At 40.9% G+C, this 18247-nt stretch overlaps 1 protein-coding gene across 1 annotated transcript in view; it reads right to left on the minus strand.

Moving 5' to 3' along the window:
* KALRN (kalirin RhoGEF kinase) overlaps nucleotides 1-18247 on the minus strand; it is a 434957-nt gene that overhangs the window by 130779 nt on the left and 285931 nt on the right. Inside the window, exons 14-17 of the mRNA XM_032445881.1 lie at nucleotides 14158-14353; nucleotides 8538-8704; nucleotides 3951-4070; nucleotides 1276-1494 (exon numbers count right to left, since the gene is read on the minus strand). Of these exons, the coding sequence (XP_032301772.1) occupies nucleotides 1276-1494; nucleotides 3951-4070; nucleotides 8538-8704; nucleotides 14158-14353 (702 nt within the window). The remainder of the gene's footprint in view (nucleotides 1-1275; nucleotides 1495-3950; nucleotides 4071-8537; nucleotides 8705-14157; nucleotides 14354-18247) is intronic.

The following is an 18247-nucleotide window of genomic DNA, read 5'->3' on the forward strand; positions in this document are numbered from 1 at the left end:
TGATAAATCACTGGCTCTGCATATTTTGGCCAGCACATTTGACTGTCTAAAGCACTAATGAATCCCTTAATGGTTTTCATTTCTCACAATCCTCCAACAGCTGTAATTCTTTTCAATCCTGAGTGCATCAGGGACTGTAAATCTATTTGAAACCCTTCACAGGGAAAGACATTCATTATAAGGAACAAATTAATTTTAAGCACTCTTAAAAATGCATTAAACAAACGACACCAATAAGTGGCCCAAGGATCTTTTCCTGCATCGATGTTATGGAAACATTATCTCAGTCCTCAATGACATCTTTAGCTCTGTTAAAAAAACTTTCCAAATCTGGTTGTCAAATTGAGGAACTAACTGCATGTTGATAACAATAGAAATTTAAATGAAAGCCAATGCTTCTTTTTATTAAAGCACAGGTTCCTGCAGTGTCCACACTAACAGACTGCCCAGCTGCAGTAAATTACAGGCTAGTTGAGAATCCATACTACAACATTAATTCTCACTACTGACTACAGTAAAGTTGCATCAGTTTATGCGATGCATAAATAATCCTACTGTACCAGCAGCCAATTGTAATGTGTTTTACAGTTCATGGATGCCTGGAATGAAGTAAAGTTATGTCTGCATTCAGTGGTTACTGCTGTAATTATCTGTGCTGCAGATGGATTTAAGAGAAACCACTTCATGTCTTGGCATCTTTTTAGGCATGGTGGTGTCTTACTACTAATGAAAACATTGGCTATTGCTGCTCACAAAATAAGTGATTGATGGCAAAGAGATCTCAAGGAAATGAAGATTTACATTCCTTAAAATGAACTCTGATGCCATGAGGACTTGAAACTGAAATGGTAGGATTTCAGAAATCCTTCCCTTTGGAAAGTGGACAATTTAGGGGTAAACACGTCAATAAATATATGGCTTCCATACTGTTTCAATGAAAACTTAAAGATGAAAATTACTGTATACTTCAATTTGTCTTGTTGAAACACAATTTTGACCAGTGCAACCTTCAGTTTCCTTGTGTGGATGAGCACTGTTTTCTATGCCACTGGAGTGAATGTCATTTCAATTCATTTTGCTAATGTTGTGAGATCCACGGCCAGCGAAAGACCCTCTGCACTTGTGGTCAGAGTAGAAAGCCCACATCCACCTCTGCCATGTAGGAATGCATTCACATTGGTGTTTGCTGGCTGAGGGTACCTGAGGACCACATTTTCCCTGGTAAGTTGACAGAAAGGTCCTATAGACTGTAAGCAATCGCACAGCACTGCTCACCTGCTCAGAGGTTTTGTAGAAGGCCACTGACGCATTGACCAGCTTCAGCCTGTCCTCCATCTTCAGCATCAGCTGTTGCCAGTGCAGGGCCACCTTTTCAGCACATTCTCTGATAGCATCAGCATCATAATGCCCAGCCTGCAGCAGCACTTCGGCTTTCTGCTGGACCTGCAGGGCACTCTGGTGTGTCTTCTGTAAGGAAGTGGCATGAAAGAGGGACTGTGCACGATGAGAGGAGAGACAGGTTGTACAGATGTGCCAGATTTATGGTAGAAAGGTGAAGTGAGGTGTGAGCATGGAGATGTGAGAGAGTGAAACATTTCTGGTTATCTCCAGTTAACAGTTCATTTCTGCAAAGCATTCTAGCTTCAGTTATTCACGTACATTTGCAATTAAAGCTTGGCACAAGCAGCACTGGCCGAGATGGGTTAGCTGCACTGGGCAGCCATTACTCCTAGGACAACAGCCTGGGTGAGGATGGGAATCCTGGTGGATCCCTTTGGACAGCCCCAGTTTAGGCAGCGACAGTACTGAGCTCCCACCCCACTTGTGTTCAGTGCTGACTGCATCACACACACACTGCATAAGTAAAGGCAGACCCCAGTGAGCTGGTAAACTCTAGGCCTAATCACCCCAGTTTGATTCTTGCCAGGTAGTCTGCATGCATGGGCAGCAGGGCTTACAGGCAGGACTGAGTGATCTGTCCCATTCCCTAGCCTGCATCAGCATCTCTGAGTTAACCAAATGGTGGTTACAGCTTCCTTCATAGGTTGCTGAGGGGAAAATAGCCTCCAGCCTTTCACAGCCCCCAAGTAATCGTGTTGAGGTTTAGTCCAGTATTTGATTTTAATCTTCTGAACAGAAGCACTAAAATCTCCCAAAGTCTCCTCTGTTCTGCATCTCAGTGGTAACTGCTGCTGATAAATTCTCATGTGATACATTTATGATCTAATCCTTGAACCCTGAAAGACACTTGAAATCATCTGGTGATACACTGGTGAATTATGCAATGTAAGGAAAGCTATTAGCAAAAAAAAAGGATTAATACTTGGCAGAAATATTTAGGGAGATGTTCAAGAACAACTGGTTAAATTTAATATCCAGCTGCTGTACTGATGTTAGAGTCGTAATACTTGTTTTAAATAGACTTTAAAGGATTTTAACTGTAAATCAATTCCACATCTAGCATGCCTTTAGAGGACTGTCTGCCCTGTGTGCTTTGCTGATCACTTCCCCATATTGAGCTCTGAACAGTTTAAATATTTAATCTAGTGTTTTCTCCCTTTGAAAACTTATTTTCCCCTCATGGTGCTGTAGCCCACTTCTCCCTCTGCATTTCCCAACAGACCCAAGCCCTTCCCCAACAGTAGCAAGCTGCAACAACACAGCTGCTGGGTATCTTGTCCCCCACTGCTGTCTGGCAGTGGCTGCAGTCAGCATGGCGTGTACCTACCAGCTCATACAGCATTGATAGGAAATCCCTTCCTTTTCCCTTTAGGAGCTGCCACAGCTGCTCCTTCCTGACTGACTGGAGCTGGATGAAAGTGGGTAATTTGCTAACATCTATACTTACTATGTTATAATGCATATTGACTGCTTTGAAGTTTACCAGTAGACATAAGGAGTCTTCATGTTTTGCTCACCTCTTAAAATCTCCACTATGGGAATATTATTTTCATAGCTTCAAGTTTGGTTTAGTTTTGATTTAGCTTTTCAAACCACAGAAGGGGATTTGCCAAACAATTCTTTGCTTTGTAGCAATTAACAGAAAAATGGGGAACCACTTACACCGTGCTAAACAAGAACAGGAGGAAGCAATGTGCCCTCTCATGTACCTACACCCTGCAAGTGTATAGCATGTTCATACTGAAGTGTTTAAAGTGGTGATGCAAACCATGAGCTCTGTGGGCTTAGTAGTGATGGGTGGACAGTTGGACTAGATGATCTTAGAGGTCTTTTCTAACTTTAATGGTTCTACAATTCTGTGATTCACCGCAGTCCCTTGCTGAGGTGAGGTAGTAATATTCCACTACATTCTCATCCAAAGCAAAGGAGCTGAGAGAAGGCGCTATTCTTCCTGCCATGTCCCTACAGCACGAGTGAGAGAACTGATTGTCGAGGGCCAGCTTGAACAGATGTGCTACTCCAGGGCAAGCAGGGCCATGAGCTCAGTTCAGCTCAGTTCAGCCCTTCCTACCTCATGCTTAAAGAGAAAGGATTATTTGAGGATGGGGGAGTTTGAATGAACATCAAAAACAGAACAGTTGAATCAGTCATCTCCCAATGAGAGCATTACCCAGTATCAAAGATGCTCACAAATGAATGTTCTGAAATGATCAGCACATCATGGAGAATGACTCCATGAACTTCTCCTGCCTACAGATCACTTTGTGAATTTTAATGTTATGGCTTTTTACCAAAGAAATGATCAGAAGATGGGTGTCATTTTCATGAATGGAGAGGCTGATACCTGACAGCAGAAAAAAATAGCTGCAGATGATAAATAATTTATTGCACTCTTAACCTCTGGCTGCATTATGGTTTTAATGCAAAGTCAATTTTCTGAAGTTTTTATCCCTCCCTTCCTCAAGCAAGCCATGACTGATGCCCAAGAGGTAACCTCTTACATGCTGTTCACCTGGGAAGAAGAAATCAAATTAATTTGCTCATGTTACCTCTATGGCCAGTTGAAATTGCTCATGCTCTCGCTGGAGCTGCTCAGCCTCAGAGAGGGAGCTCGCATTGACGAGGCTTGCATTCAGCATTGATTCACCATTCCGGATCCAGCCAAGCACCTGCAAAGAAAGAATGCGCTTGTGGAAGGAGTGCTTCAATACAAAGATTTCTGTTGTCACTCATCAGACAATGCCTCAGACCAACCAGTAAAAAGGTATTTTGCCCAACATTGTCTCAGGCTGAATCAGTGAGCAGGAATAAATCCCAGAATAAGAAACTTAATGACAGAAATTGTCAGAGAGAAAGTTCTTACTGCAGAAGCTATTAATAAGGAATAAAAACTTGGAAAGTATTTATATGTGGATATTCAGATGGCAAAGGACTCTCATTTCCAAGATTTGATTAAAAAAAAAACCAACAACTATTCCGCTATGCAAACGCTTCATAGCAAAACCATAAAGCACAGTCAAGGAGGTCTGAAGTTAAACATAAAGACCTTTAAGGTCCCTCCCAACCCCAGGATATGATTCTACAGTATGATCCTATGGTATTTTCTAATTTCTACACAGAGTTATGGACTTCGCTGGGTCACGCTGCAGCTCTCTTCTGCTCCACTTGTTTGTATTTCTTTCATGCAAAACTCAGAGCTCAGGGAATGAGGTGAAGATGCAGTTGGTTTCATCTAACACACACTTAAGATGCAGTTGGAGTTTCCACCTGCATTCACAGCTAGGAAGAAACTCCATGTCTTGCATTTTATATTTAGTCAAAGAGCTTTACTTCAGAGACATTCACATTACCTGTAGACATGAAATGTGCACTGTTTTGACTAAAGAATCAAATTCCAAATGTATGTAATTAATCTATCAAGTTTGTATTTGTTCATTTATTTAAACAGCAACATTTTCTGCTATTTTAAGATGTGCTTTTGAAAAATCAGTACCCAGAGTGCACATGCAAGTTCTTTGCTATGTTGGCTCAAAGCCTAATTTCTACCTGTGTGGGTGTCAAATTATTCCAATGAAGCCAGAAAGTTGTTGAGTTCAATTCACAGATGCACAAGAAATCCTGACTGCCCGTGCACTGCCCTAAATTTAGCTTGTGATTTACAAAGCTCCAAAATCGACTTTGCCGCAATATTCTACATAGTAATTTCCCTTTTGTGCCATCATTTTCACTGACTGATCCATTAAATTGTCTGTAAGAAATAGGGATTTTCAGTTGCTTTGTTTTTTATCCCTACATCATGCATCACCCTACTCAGAGCCATTCAGTTCCCTGTGGGGCAGGAAAATGAGTTTTCCCTAGGAGAAATAAAGAGGAACCATCAACACGTGTAGCTGACCCTGATTTGTAGGAAATTACATCTGCTCACTACAACAGTGTGGAAGATTTCATTTGTCAGCTTTCTCTCTTTCATCAGCAGGTATTATTGTTCCTGTGGGAAACGCAACAAAGATTTAGAGGAAAAGAAAACAGGTTATCATATGGCAGTCTTTCTTGGCTGGCAGTTTGTATAATCCATCAGACAAGAAGGCTACGTTATTGCCTACTTCATGGCACCAAAAGCTGAAGTTAAAGAAGATGGGCATATCCAGGAAAGACTTGAGGTGAGTATGTCATAAAGCAATGCATCATCTCACATTTGATATATTGTCATACATGGTGGCTTGGGCCACTTAAGCTGTAGAAAACACAGAGTCTGCATGCTAAAAAAGCAGTAAATTCACTGATTTTATTTTCCCCCCAAATAACACAAACACGATATGGCAGAGCCCCCTGGGCAGCAGCAGCCTTCATTTGGGCTGATGTTTACACAACTTCAACTTTCAAAACTTCAGCCATGTTCAAAACTCTACTCCAGTTTCCAGGAACTTTGTGATATATTAAATAGAGAAAAAGCCAGTTTTTCAGTATCCCTCAAATGAGTGAGTGCTGTCATCCTATGGGCACACTCACCTGGAAGCAAATCTAATGCCAAAAGAATAACGGTGGGTGGATAAAAGGTGAATAAAGATTTCCAAATACACTTGTAAGGAAAAACCTGGAAAATAAGGGTAATGCGATACTGTGACAGTATCTGAGATTATATTATGTGATGTTCAACACTTATCAAAAAAAACAAAACAAAACAAAACAAAACAAAGCAAAACAAAGCAAACACAAAAAATCCCCCACAAAGATGAAAAGTGAGGGGATTTGGAAGGCAAATAGCTGCTAGCACAGCATAAGACAGCTTGTTCTTGAAAGTGATCTCCACAACTCTATTGCACCATTACTTTCATGTAAGCGATCCAAGCTCTGTAGTTCCTGTCAGAAGCTAAGGGGATCCAAGTGAGGGGAAATCAGCCTTGGGAAGGATCTTTCTGAATAACAAAGAGTTTGTGAATCACTGGTCTACACCACTTGCACTGTAAAGCAGCTCACAGAACATCTCACTCTGAATAGTTCTTCTTTTACAGCCCCAGACTTCAACTCATTGTCCAGGCATTCAAACCTTGGGTGCGTATGATTTAAAGCAGAAACCCTCCTAAATGAAACTTAAATAGATAGAGACAGTTAAATGACTTCGTATTTCCACTAGTCATTATATCAAAATGCAAACACATGTACATTTAGCAGCCTTGACCAATTTTCCTGTGTCAGCAGAATGTAAGCACAGCTACAGTAGGTGTCTGGTGGCAACCAAATCTCAGATGATTTGCAAGAGTGAGTGCAATTTGGTAATGAGATCACCCATCATCTCAGATGCAATAAAATGAAAGTGAAGGAAATCTGGACCAGAGTGGAGCTGAACTGCAAGCCAAAATCAATATATTTCCCAATTTCACTAAATGGTTGAGAATATGACTCATCTCCAGGAAACCAAATAGATAAAGCACAGATATATTTTACCTTGGCTCTTGTCAAGAGAAACTGTAGCTGTGGTAATTTATAGGTTAATAAACAAAGGAGTTCTTATTACTCAGCTGAACAAATACAATGATTCTTCACAATTGGCTTGCTGAAAGGTCGCACAGTAATAAAAGTTCTGATGGTCCCAAGCTATGTTAAGAAAACACTAATTCAAGGCAGCTGTTTGTTCTCTCACAGCATTAGATATTTCAATCCTAAAACTATTTCCTTTGGTTAGATTTTGGTTTGCAGAATAGGAAAGCCCAGAATACTCTTGATAGTGAAGCATGTAACATTAGGTAGCTGCAGAGTGCTGCATTGCACTGCATGGCTGTGTGAGCACCGCATGGCTGACCAACCTGTGCGTCATCCTGGTCAGTGGGGTCAGTGGGACCCAGTCAGCTACAAGTACTGCTCCTCTCTACCTTCTGTCTTCAACTAAAATGGCTCAACTTAGACATTTAACCACAGCACAGAACTCTAAGCCTAGCTACTAAAGTAGTGCCCAAAAAACTTTGGGAACCCTCAGAAAAAAGTGACATTCTGACATCAGTGTGGTGATTATGAATATCATAGAGAGGATCTCTTTTACAGAAGAAAGCTTCACTCTGTAGAGCTGCAGAGCTTTATGAGGAGAATCCCTAGAATGATCAGAAACACAAATCAACCACGTTTTGAAAATCAAAATTCAGAAGAGTTCTGTGCAAGTCTCACTTATGGTTGCAAAATATTAAATCGAAGTGAACTCTAAAAGCAAATGTGTGCATCGATGTTGGTGCTGCCAGCTTCTAGCTTGCAAGCTGTCTAGGAGCGAAGGATGTTTTGCCAGCAGTGGTAAAAAGAATGCAGATAAAATACCACTCAAAAATTCATTTCTGAAGAAGGAATAACTGTGATTGCAGTTAGGAAGCACTGAGTATATTCATTATTTTTTTCCCCCTCATTTCTACTGGCAAAATGGAAACCTGAATACACCAGTGTCTGGAAAAATCTGCCAGTTCTTTCTAATGATACCAAGATCATATTACAATCCAGACATGAGCACTACACTGCAGCATAAAGTCACCTCTGGAGCAGGAAGTGTATTGTAATACTGAAATATGAGGCACCCAAATAAAATACTGAGGGAAAACACAGGAGGCAGAACGCGACTACCATCACTAGAATGAAATCTGGAAGAAGGGGAACGTCACAGTGCTAAGACAGTTAAGCAAATCCTAGCACAGAGACCACAGATTGAAGCTTTTATCTCACTCAGATGATGTTAAAGATTCCTTTAGTCCAAACGTGTAGCAATAAACAAAAGGGTGAAACTACTGCAATTTTTTGCTCAGATATCATGGCTCAGTTATCCTTTGCTCTTGGGCAGTTCTCCACAAAACTTCAGCCTGGATCACAGGTCAAATTGTCTATTTCCAGAACACAGTATGAAGCATACTCCAGTTGAGAAGCTAGGAGTTCTGCTCCCTATAGAATTCCCATAACTGCTCATGAAGCCATGATGTGAAACAAAACCCTTCTTTATTTGTAAAGGATTGTGCTGTAATTGGTCAGCAAATCAAGTACTACTGAGGAAAGAGGGATTAAGATCATCCACCTAAAACTGTGTGGCTTGGCAGATACTGGTTTACCATGCAGTGTAATGGCTGAAAACATTTTTAAGAACTCAAAGCACAGTTAAAAACTCTCACCTGCTTGACCTCAGCCTGTAGGTGCCGGAGCTGTAGGCATTGCTCTAACCTCTTGTGAGTCTGGTCAGCATTAAGCTCCAGCTCATGCTGTTTCTCATGAAGGAATTCCAGCAGCTCTTGAACCTGTGTTGCAAGGTCTATGTCCTTTTCACAGATCAGCTCGATGCCTACAACAGAACAATGCGCAGAGAGAGATCATTGTGTTTATTTGCAACTCTAATCATTGTATGAACTTCAAAACTATTTCCCACCTAAAACACTGATTTGCAGATCTCTCAGTAACACTTTCCTCAGTGAGATACCTTTTGTATGGTTTCCCATTCTGCACCCCTATATTTTCCTACAAAGTAGTGTTTCTCTGGTGATAACTACACACCTCACTCATCAGCATCTGAATAGTAGAACATGATTAACCATAGCCATGCCCAAACATCAAAGTTAATTTTAAAAGGCAAAAATAACCTCCCTTTGTTACGTTAAGCCAATAACTTATGTTTTACAACTACAAATTGAGAAGGGGAAGAAAGAAGAGGAAGAAAATAGAAAAGTGAAATATAGTAAATTCTGGTTGCCAGATACAGAGCCATGAGTTTGTGGATCTCTTGTGGAGGAAACATCTTTTCCATCTGGGCACTTCAGGGGATCATTAGCAACAATTTAGTTAAAAACAACCTATAGTTCATTCAGAATTACTCCACAAAGTGACATCAATCCACTCCTCATGTAGCAGAAAAAAAAGATGGTTTAGTGTCAGAATTCCTATGCCTTGTATTTTGCATGAAAAGGATGAACATTTGAATGACCTGCTCTGAATTCCACAGGTGAGCCTCATTTGATCATGAGGTGGAAACAGAGACCTCCTGAGGTCCCTTCCCACCCCCTGGATGTCCTATGGTCCAATGGGCCCTGTGTGTGACAGTTACATGAAATACAAAGCAGATCATCATGTCTTCCTTCTTTATCACACGAGAGTGATAACATTTTTGGGTACTTTACAAATGTGATTGTGAAAGCTTGGCCTGGAGGAGTTATAATGCCATCCTGTCTTACAGTAATCCCTGTAATTACAAACTAATAAAGACCTGACTCTTCCCTTATTGAGGTCAACTGGAATTTTGCCATTGGCCTCAATACAGGGAGGATCAGCAACGTAATATGAAAATAATCAGACTGCAGTAATGCTGAGAAAACACTACACTTGTCTCCAAAGCCATTTGATTTCATGGAATAATAGGACATTATACAAGAATTGTGCTAATTAGAAGCTGCTGTACAGAAGGCTGGATATTGTTTTTAAAACTGGTTTAGCAAGATGCTTTTTCTTCCCCCTTTCTCCTCCTCAGAGGCTTGTAACCTTCATTCTCTCTCTCAGTGGTATCCACAGAGGACAGTACACAAAATAAATATGACCTTATGATTGACCCTATCCTCTTTTTTCTGGTTTCTGGTTTTAACAGAAAAAAAAAAAAAATAAATGAAAAGAAGAAGAAGAAAAAAAAGAAAAAGCACAAAGGAATGCAAGCAATTGGCTTATTCCCTTTTCCCAGCCCAAACCAAACAGTTTCTTTGTTACCAAATAAAGTGGAATGACCCTTGGCTTCCCATTTAAGATCTGGAAATCTAATATACGCTTCCATTCTTAGGAGAGAAGTCTTTTTCAAATGCCAGACACCAAGCATTGTTACTACAATTAGCCTGCATATGGTTCTGTATCCTCAGGACATGACGGGCTTCCTGTATGCTTGACTTCACCACACCTTTCTGATATTAAATGCTCCGCTTTCCTTCATGCACTCTCAGCTGGTCTGGTTTTGATTGTGCTAACTCATCAGCAGCAACCAGCAAGCTGCCTGGGATGCTATCCAAGGGCAGCCCGCGCTCCCCATGATGAATGGTCTGCCCTTTTGTGCTTGTCATGTGTCACACAGATTTATTCTGCAATGCCAGTGCATGCAGCGAGAGCACTTATTCTTCTCAAAGATTGGTTTGCAAATTGGAAACCTTTGCTTTCAGAATAATTTCATACATAAAATCTTTACATTAAGTTTTGATAGACAGGAAAGTGCAACTGACTGATAAACTGAACTTGGTTGCCATTCTTTTTTTTCTAGTGCCTTGGCCCATACAGCAGATATCAGTGGAAGATAACGAACTGAAAATACTTTTTAATAATAATTGTAAAGAGTACCCACACTGGCCAACATGCATTGGTTACAGCTGAGCTAATTGCAGTGTATGATACTATTCAGCATAAGGAAGAGGTATTGCTTTTTGACCTGTACAAAGCCCTTTTGGAGCTGCTTTGAAGCTGCTCATAGTCTGAACTTTTACCAGCCTGCAACACAACAATGCAGCATCTTCTTCTTGCAGTATCTATTTTCTATGCTGTATGCGACATCACAAGCAAAATGAAACAGACTTCCATTTCACTTTGAAGCAATGCAATGCTAGGAAAAGACATGAATGATATTAAGTTTGACATCAGGGACACAACAAGGATTTGAATTTTCCACATAACAGGCAGGGACTGTGTAAATTTCCCCGACATCAGTTTCTCAGCATATTTCAGGCTTGGCTTAGAGAAGTTGCCTTAGACAGATCCGTAATCTTGAGTGACGCCTGACAGCAGTGTTTATGGGGACAACAATGCTAACAATGCAAATGTACTTTAATAACAAAATAATTGTGTGCACTCGGTCACTTTCCAAGTTGGAAGTGACCCATACAGATCATCAAGTCCAAGAGCATTAACTACTTTTAGTACCTAGAACTTGAACGACTGATGGATGCACCATTGTCTTGAATGTGTCACCAGTGCAGCTTGGGTCAGGGTGTTAAATCCCTGCTGTGAATCGTGGTCCTGAACTCTCAGAAATGCCCAGACTGCCTCTTTTGGAAACATCAGAACACTTCAAATGTATTGAGCCAGACACTCAACAATCATTATTCTTTTTTGAGAATTTCTGAACACATTTTTGCCCACAGGTCCTCTCTGATCAGGGTATCCTTTGATATCAATGCTAGAGCTGCAATCAGCCTGGAAAAACAGCAGACAGTTCCACTGAAATAGAAAGTGCTGGGTCACTAAAAAGTCAGTCTTCTTGAGAATACTGTTACAGCATTCCCTTAAAGCAATTCTCTTTCCCAAATGACACCAATATTAGTGAGGTAGGAACACATTTTGAAAGTACTGCGGAACTGCAGATGTGTCTTGATTCCCAGATCTTACATGGTCCCTAACAAATCCAAGCATTCATTTGCAGAGTAATTATTCTTATGATGAAAACAGGCTAATCCAAAGCAGGTCTACCCACATGTGCTGCACCAGTGGAAGGAATCACAGGACATAACTCTGTGCTGTCTGGCATTTTGGAAATAGTGGGTTTGCAGATACGTGGTATGTACACAGATGACTTGATTATCTGTACAGACTGATGTGGTCTACTGTAGGACAATTGGATATGCTGTATCCAATGCACAGTATTCATGTGGACTTCCAGACACTCCACAGCCTGGTAGCAATTGCTGCTCCATGTCTGCATCACACATGCAAAAGACATGGGCAAATGTCTACAATCCTTTTCTACCTGCACAAGATTTCCAAGTGAAAAAGGCATTATGCATGGAAAAACCTGGATGTAATTCTATCTGACAGACTTGCTGGCCTAAGGACATCCAAGCCAAACTCCTGAATGATCAAAATTAAATCAGGTTCCTGCGTGATACGTTAAAAAGAATAAAGCTAAAATAGAGGTATTGGGAAGGGAAGAAACCTCAAGCAGTTAAGAGTGGATGGTTAGGTGGGATGTCCCTGAAAAAATCTTTCTGCCTTTATCTTCTATGACTGTGGTTGAATTTTGATGGTAGCAGTGGTGACACTGTACAATGGGAAGCAGCAATAGCAGTTGATTTCCCAGAACCCCTGCAATTGTGCAGTTCTGGCAGTAAGAACAATCATCTCTCATGCACTGAACAACTGTGATATAGGACTCAGCAAGAAGGAGTAAAATTAAATGAATTTTTTATGGACTATAGCTGTCCTTTATTAAAATAAGAAACAGTAGGCTCCCAAGAGCAATTTCTCTCCCTTATTTTGCCATTCTCCCAGCATTTAGCATTCTGTGCATGGCAGATGTGACCATTACCTTTGATTAACTACAGTTACTCTGCATCCCCGTGAGGCTTCTGTTTCCTTGCCTTTGGGAGCAATGGATTTTTATCGGGTAGGCTTTATAGAAAGAGATCTCAGATAATCTTATAAAAACATTCTAAAAGTCACTTCATTTGGTTGCTGATCTTTTGTCTGCAATCCAAAAGTAATTGTTTCTAACTTCTTCATAAACACAGAATTACTAGGGTTTTTTTTTTTCCCCTGAAGAGCAGCCCCTGATGCTCCTGACTCTGCACTGTTCTGGATGATATTCTTTTCCTCCCACGAATTATTGCTCACATAAGGAGGCTTCCAGGATGTACCAAAAACGCATAGTAACTGAAGTATTAGGACCAATTTGCTACCCTGGAAAGCGAGGGAGCTGAAGCACAGGACCAGACACAGCACTGGCAGAGCTCATACCAGCTCACACATGTGATTCACACAATGCTTGTCAAGTTCTAAACACATTCCCATAGCAAACCTTCAGCCTCTGCTGAGTACAGCTTGCCAATCAGGTTGAATACTGCCAACTTTATACTTCTTAATTTTTTTTAAAGGTGAGTGACTGGGGGTAAAATGTTTGCCAAAGAATAAATCCATTAAAATCTTTATTTTGGAAGTGCATGTGAGGAGAGACAGAACGGAATTCCTCTTGCTTTGTACTTTTTCCAGACATTTGAGAAGGATAAAACACTTTGCAAGTAACTTTCACTTCTGAACTTTATGCAGAGATTAATCTGAATTATGAGACTCTTTTTCCAAACAAAAAATGCAAGGATACAAAAATCTTGATGCATAGGATGCTTTAGAAATAGGATCCTATTGCTGAGAAGAGTAGATGAACCAGACTGACTCCCTGTCAACATGAATCAAGTCTGTCACATAAGTGCACATGCCAAAGGCTTTTTGCATCCAGCTGGCTATCTTTAACTTCTAAATGCACATTGAAAAGGAAAATTCCACTATGATTTATCATGTTCCCTTTTTATACACACAATAATTCCAATTAAAGCTGGCTGGAAACATGAATTAGATTTCATGATAAATTTCAAGGCTCTCATATCTGGATTCTCTCCCATAGAGCTTTTGGTTAACTAGCTTCTCTCTCCCTCCACCTCTTTCTCTTGCTTGCCATTTATCTTGGAATAGATCACAAACTCCATTGGTCTGCAGTTGTATAAAACTTTCTGAATGAAACTTAAAATTCAGCTTTACTTCCATACTGAATTTCCATTTCAAAGGAACATCCATTTCTGATGTGTAATCCTGACTCAAAGAATTCTCCAAAATTATGGCGCAGTTCCGGCTGTGGAGAAAAGCTACACAACAGACTGAATTATGTTACAAGTTGATATGCTTTGTACGTACTGGTGTATTTCTGAAATGTGTTTTTGTTGTAGGTGGTGTTTTTTCCCCTTTCGTTTTGTTCCTTCTGATATAAAATAGAGAACAAATTGTTTTGCTCACCTGAAGCCTGGACCTCCATGATGTATTGGTGTAAATCTTGCCCTTGCTGGATGACTTCAAAAGTCATATTGTTCATGGCCAACTTCCTCTCGGTGTGACGCTGCAAACGTTGCTCAGCCAAAGTAAGGTCCTCGGTATTGAAATCATTCATTTGTCTCAGCAGATCCTCATTCCAGGCATCTAACTCTGCTGTAACCTTTATGGGCACAAGATAGACACCATATTTACTCAAGACCAAAGAAAAGTCTTGATTTCAAACCACGCATTAATAACTGAAGTACTTCACATTGTGACTGTGATCCAGAACCACAGCCTCAATACTCTGGATTCGGCCCATTTAATGGCTATATTTTTGCCTAGCCAAGAATCCATGAAAAGATTATCAGTCCAACAAGAAACATGACAAATTCTTTTTCCTTTGCACAGTCAACAGGGCACTGTAAAGGAAGACACATTGTATTCATATGGATGGTAGCTAAATGCTTCCGAATAAATTCAAATTTATACAAAGAAACATTGCAAAATGAATTGCAAAAATACAGTGACACTTCTGTCCTCACAATCCCAAAACACCCTGGATGTTTCTTAAAACATTCTGCATCACTCCATATGTTAGTAGTGCAGATGGAAATATTTATCGTTAATAATATTCATTCTTTTTTCTCACAGAATTTAAATTATAACCTGCTTCCATTAAGCTCTAAGCATGGATAACTAATACATTTGCAGAATTACTACTGATCTAGTACACTGTGAGCAGTATCTACCTGTTTTTCACAGAGAACACATCATAAGATGTGACATTTTATTATGAAATCAATGAGTTAATCCCCGCAGTAGCCCTATGTTGTGCTTTCAAGGAACTGAAGTCTTTTTAAGCTTCTTTCTGCTAGCTTGAGCGGGAATAGGCCCCGTATAAATTTCTTCTGTAGATCTCAAAGATTTCACATTGGGGAATGAATATAAATAACAGACTTCTACGAACGGGCAAAGCACAGCACAGAAACATTGCTCTCAAGGGCTGGGTGAATCACCAGGAGCATCACAAAGGAGACCTAGCTCTCACCAAAGGCCTATATTACCTGCCAATAACTCATGGGAACGTGCAAAATATTCTGCCACTTTCTCTGCATCCCAATTCAAACAGGCAGCCTGATGACTCTAGCAGTCCATATACTGTATTTTCTGTGTTTCACATTTTAAGCCACAGTTACTCAACCAATACCGAAGTCGTACTCTATTTTTGCCTGTTCAATTAACACAATTAACCCACCTAAATAGCCAAGTTTCTTCATACCACAATCTGCTATTGCAGACAAAAAGAAGGAATGTGCTGGTGGCAACAAACAAGGATAAGGAGAGTGGAAATAAATCATATATGCCTGAATTCTGATTCATAGGTCAACTTGTCAAAGCTAGATGGAGGAGAGCTAAACCCAGATATTAAGATTCACACTTTGGCATGTTACAATATAGTGAGAGATTCTCTGTTTCTCATAAAAGTCCTCTTCAGTGCCTGGGTGCAGCAAGATGCTCTGCTTCCTCAGTAGCCAACATTTTCCACTCGGTTTTCTTTTCCAGAAAGCATTACAACAAATGCAGTGCAGGCACTGGAAGGGAACTCAAAAGGACCAGCTCTCAGCCCATCTTTCATTAGCATGAATAGCACTGCACAGCTTTGCATTAGAAGGGAAAATATACACACAGACTTTCAGTTCTTTTTTGAGAGAAGTAAAAAGGCAGATTTACTGAACCAAAACCCTAGGATCTCAGCTGCAAGGTGAAAGGCAGAACGTGAACAACCGGAAGAGTTTCTGTTTTTCTTCAGCTTTTTCCTATCACCCATTCAACTCAATTACTTTTAAAACATAACTATCTCTACTGTTCCTTTGGCCCCATTCCTGACTCCAGCAGCATCTGATTCATTTACATGCTACAACTGGAATCCCTGAACTGTGGGAGCTTCTTGGCAGATTCAATAGCTGTGAAGAAATGGTTGAAGTAGATGCAGGAGAAGGGTTTTACTCAATGTATTTATGTTAGAGAAAGACACTTGACTATTTGCAAGCAGAACTGAATGACAGAATATCAGAATGGCTTAGGTTGGAAGAGACCTTGAGGATTATTGAGTTCCAACCCCCTGCCATGGACAGGGTTGCCAACCAATTTTTCCTAACATGCAACCTTAAGTAATGATAGTAGAAGAGATTAAAACAGCCAAAGAATGTGTTACATTAGTTTGCTCTTACAGCCATGCTACAGTATGGGGATTCTGACCAAAACCATCTTGTTCTGTGTAGGTTTATGGACATCATCTTCAGGCCAGGAAAAATGTCTTCTGGAGGGTCAAACTACCTGCAAAGTTGAGGATGGGCACACAAAGGAATCAACAGATGGTCCCATCCACATCTTCAAGTATGCCAAGACCCAGAAGCCCAGTGCAAGTGCCTGGGTTAAATCTCTCTGCTTCGATGCCATTTCTATTAGCACCTTCTCCATATGCTATGAAAGGGACACTGAGCAGCGCTGCTTTTATTCTCCTGTTCAAACTGGTGGGGTGGTTCCAATTAATCAGGAAAGAACAGCAATGGCAATCAGGACACAAGTTGGTACACTCCTGGGGATGCAAGGCCAGACCCAAAGGCTTCGTGTTGTCTTGTCAGGGCCAGGAACTGGGGCTGAGATTGCACCTGAGTGTCTCCAGACAGTCGGACAGGCCCAGCAGGGATTGCTGGTCCAGTGCCAGCTCCCACAGGGATAAGGATCACAGCCAACGACAGTGGGCAGAAAGGAGGAAGGAGGAAAGTCAGCTCCAAGTGGGGGCTCAGGAAAGAGTGATAATTACCCCGTGTGCTGGGTTAGGGGAAGAGAGGAAGGAGTCAGACACAGCAAGAGGTGGAACATCACCAAGTTCCTCAGGCAAAGCTTTTGTACAGGAAAGTTGGGTACATTGCTTTGAATAACCAAGACAAACAGATGGTTGGAAGGGAATCTAAAGCGCACAAAGGCAAAGAAGCAACAGCAAAGCTGTGATAACAACCCAGGTTTCCTGAATCCCAATCTGGTGCCCTATCCCAGAGACCATGCTGCTTTGCAGATCTCATTAAGACACTTCCTTTCCTGTCTGTGCAGCCAGTGTCTCACAGTCCCAGCAGTTTCTGTATTTCAAACTGGATCATTTGGAAATGGTCCCAGTCTGAATTTGAGTACCTAACTAGTTTGACTGGGATATAGGGGAAAATGATTTGTTTTTCTTTAGGAAGGGGCTGTAATTAGGCAGTCCAGTTAACTACACATGTATATTTTTCAAGTCTAAAAAAGGACCTTGGATGCTCTCACAGAAGAGGTCAGGCATTGATAAATATGGTGAAAATTAGTACAGTTTCATCTGATGTAGCCCCATCTCCTAAACTGTGGTAAGAGCCAATTATATCAAACCAATGTCAGGAATTGTCTCAGAAACAAGGCTTCCTTGGCCTTAAACATGTTTAGCCCCCTTGTGACCCAGAAGAATGGCTGATTTGAGTTTATTCATCTATTGGATCTTTGGTGGGAAGAAATGACAGCACTTCTAATGTTTATTCCTTTTTCTTCACAGTGTTTGTGATTCTAAACAGACCTCAGCATCCTTCACATGCCCTGGAAGAATAAGAACCCTGCAAAGAGAGAAGCTCTGAGCTCTGCTCTGCTGTGGGATGAGAGGGAAACAGTACCAAAGCAGAAGGGTCACAAGAGCAGCAACTGTGGAAGTGCACAGACTTGTATTGGTAAAAGCAGCAGCTTGATCCCAGATTTAACAGATGCATCCAAACACTCACACTGCTCCAAGGAAATCTGCACACACACTTCTCACTATCAACCACACTCTTGAAGGAACCACACTTCTTCCTTGCAGGTCATAAGGTTGGTGGCCAACAAACAGGATCAATGTACCAAAGGAAGGTCAAGTAACATGAGTGTTAATGAGAGGGAAAGGCACAACAAAAGTAAATACTGACAGTGAGCCTAGAAAGCACAATCCACCTTCACCTGCAATAGATGTTCCTGCTGTCATGATAATGGGAGGAGAAAAATCATGCAGGTAGTGAGC

Source organism: Coturnix japonica, chromosome 7 (genome assembly GCF_001577835.2).
Source record: "Coturnix japonica isolate 7356 chromosome 7, Coturnix japonica 2.1, whole genome shotgun sequence".
Classification (NCBI taxonomy): Eukaryota; Metazoa; Chordata; class Aves; order Galliformes; family Phasianidae; genus Coturnix; species Coturnix japonica.